This window comes from Carlito syrichta, unplaced genomic scaffold, assembly GCF_000164805.1.
Source record: "Carlito syrichta isolate Samal-C Ts95f unplaced genomic scaffold, Tarsius_syrichta-2.0.1 Scaffold120490, whole genome shotgun sequence".
In the NCBI taxonomy this organism is placed as follows: Eukaryota; Metazoa; Chordata; class Mammalia; order Primates; family Tarsiidae; genus Carlito; species Carlito syrichta.
Window position 1 is genome coordinate 674,661 of NW_007064586.1, and position 1,596 is coordinate 676,256.

The 1,596-nt window shown below is 60.7% G+C and overlaps 1 protein-coding gene across 1 annotated transcript in view; it reads right to left on the minus strand.

The window, feature by feature from the left end:
- CD6 (CD6 molecule) overlaps positions 1 to 1,596 on the minus strand; it is a 52,215-nt gene that overhangs the window by 12,377 nt on the left and 38,242 nt on the right. Inside the window, exons 7-8 of the mRNA XM_021707561.1 lie at positions 1,259 to 1,596; positions 3 to 288 (exon numbers count right to left, since the gene is read on the minus strand). Coding sequence (XP_021563236.1) covers positions 3 to 288; positions 1,259 to 1,596 — 624 coding nt within the window. The remainder of the gene's footprint in view (positions 1 to 2; positions 289 to 1,258) is intronic.

A 1,596-nucleotide genomic window follows, 5' to 3' on the forward strand; every position in this document is an offset into this window, starting at 1 on the left:
TGGCAGCCAGGGACTGGCTGCAGAGGTTGGAGTTGTTGAACCGCCAGGAGCAGTTGGAGAGGGTAGTCTCCTCTCCCTTGCAAGAGTAGTACATCCTGCCTGACAAGGCGTGGGGCAGCCCCTTGGGTCGCTCCACCACGGTTCCACAGCCCAAGGTCTGGCAGAGCACCTTGGCCTCTGAAGAGTACCACTCGCTGTCACACACCGTGCTCCAGACCCCTCGGAAATGTACCTCCACCTGCCCCTCACAGGCGTCAGCGCCCCCGGTCAGGCGCCAGGACTGGTGCTCTGTGGGGGAGGGTGGGGGGGCAGAGTCAGGTAAGGATCCTTTGGGCCCAAATTCCTGCCAGTCCAGACCCATCAAATGCAGGCAACGATGTGGCTATCCATCTCCAGATCTTGGGCCTTCTCCCTACTGCGTCCGTGACCCCCCCTTTCATCTGCTCCGTCTGCTGTGGCCCACCCTGCTGCGATATTCAAGATCCTTGTAGCCCAGAGTGTGGTCTGGAACCAGCTGCGTCAGCACTGCCTGGGGTCTTGCTAGAAATGTGGAATCTCTGAGCCTTGTAATCCTAGCACTTTGGGAGGCTGAAGTGGGAGGATTGTCTGAGGCTAGGGGTTTGAGACCAGCCTGGGCAACATAGTGAGCCCTTGTCTCCAGAAAAAATCAAAAAATGAGCACTGGGCGTGGTGGCTCAAGCCTGTAGCTACTCAGGAGGCTGAGGCAAGAGGATCGCTGGAGCCCAGGAGTTTGAGGCTGTGGTGAACCGTGATTGTGCCACTGCACTCTGGCCTGGGGGACAGAGTAAAACCCTGTCTCAAAAAAAAAAAGAAAGAAAGAAATGCAGAATCCTATGCCCTGCCCCAGACCTGAATCAGAATCTATATGATAACAACCCCCATCTCTTTATAGGAGAGACACTTGCTGGCCCAGACCTCCTAGCTGTCACCTGGAGGATCCATCATCCTCCCCGGGAGCCTTCAAGAAGAGTCCCACCACTGATGCCACCTCCTCCAGATAGCCATGCCATCCTCCAACTCCGGATTGCCTGCAGCCTCTGGACGCCTCCCCCTGACACCCTTTCTTGGGTGTCTACCACCTTCAGCCCTGATTTGTTTGTGTGGGTCTCATCTCCCCTCCTAGACTGGGACTGCCCAAGGGCAGGGGCGCCTCTTGGCACTAACCCCAGGCCTGGTGCCCAGATTCTAGGCCTAGGCAAGTGTTGGCAGAAGACCGGTGTTCAGCCACGCCACTCACCTGAGCACACGACACCGGCGTCTTCCTTGTGGCCGCAGTAGAGGTCTCCCGGCCTCCCCGGGCAGTCCCACAGGTAGGCCTCCGCCCCGGAGCAGTTCACCTGGTCGCGGTGGATGGGCCCTCGGCCGGGTGCGAAGTGCAAGCCGGGCAGGGCCTGGACCGCCCAGCCGCAGCCCAGTTGCTGGCACACCACGTGGGCGTCCTGCAGGTCCCACGCGTCGTCGCACACCGATCCCCACTGGCCGCGCTCCAAGATCTCCACGCGGCCGGCGCAGGGGCCGCCCCCGTCCGCCAACCGCAGGGCGCGGTGCTCTGGGGGCGGGAGGGGGTTGTGGATG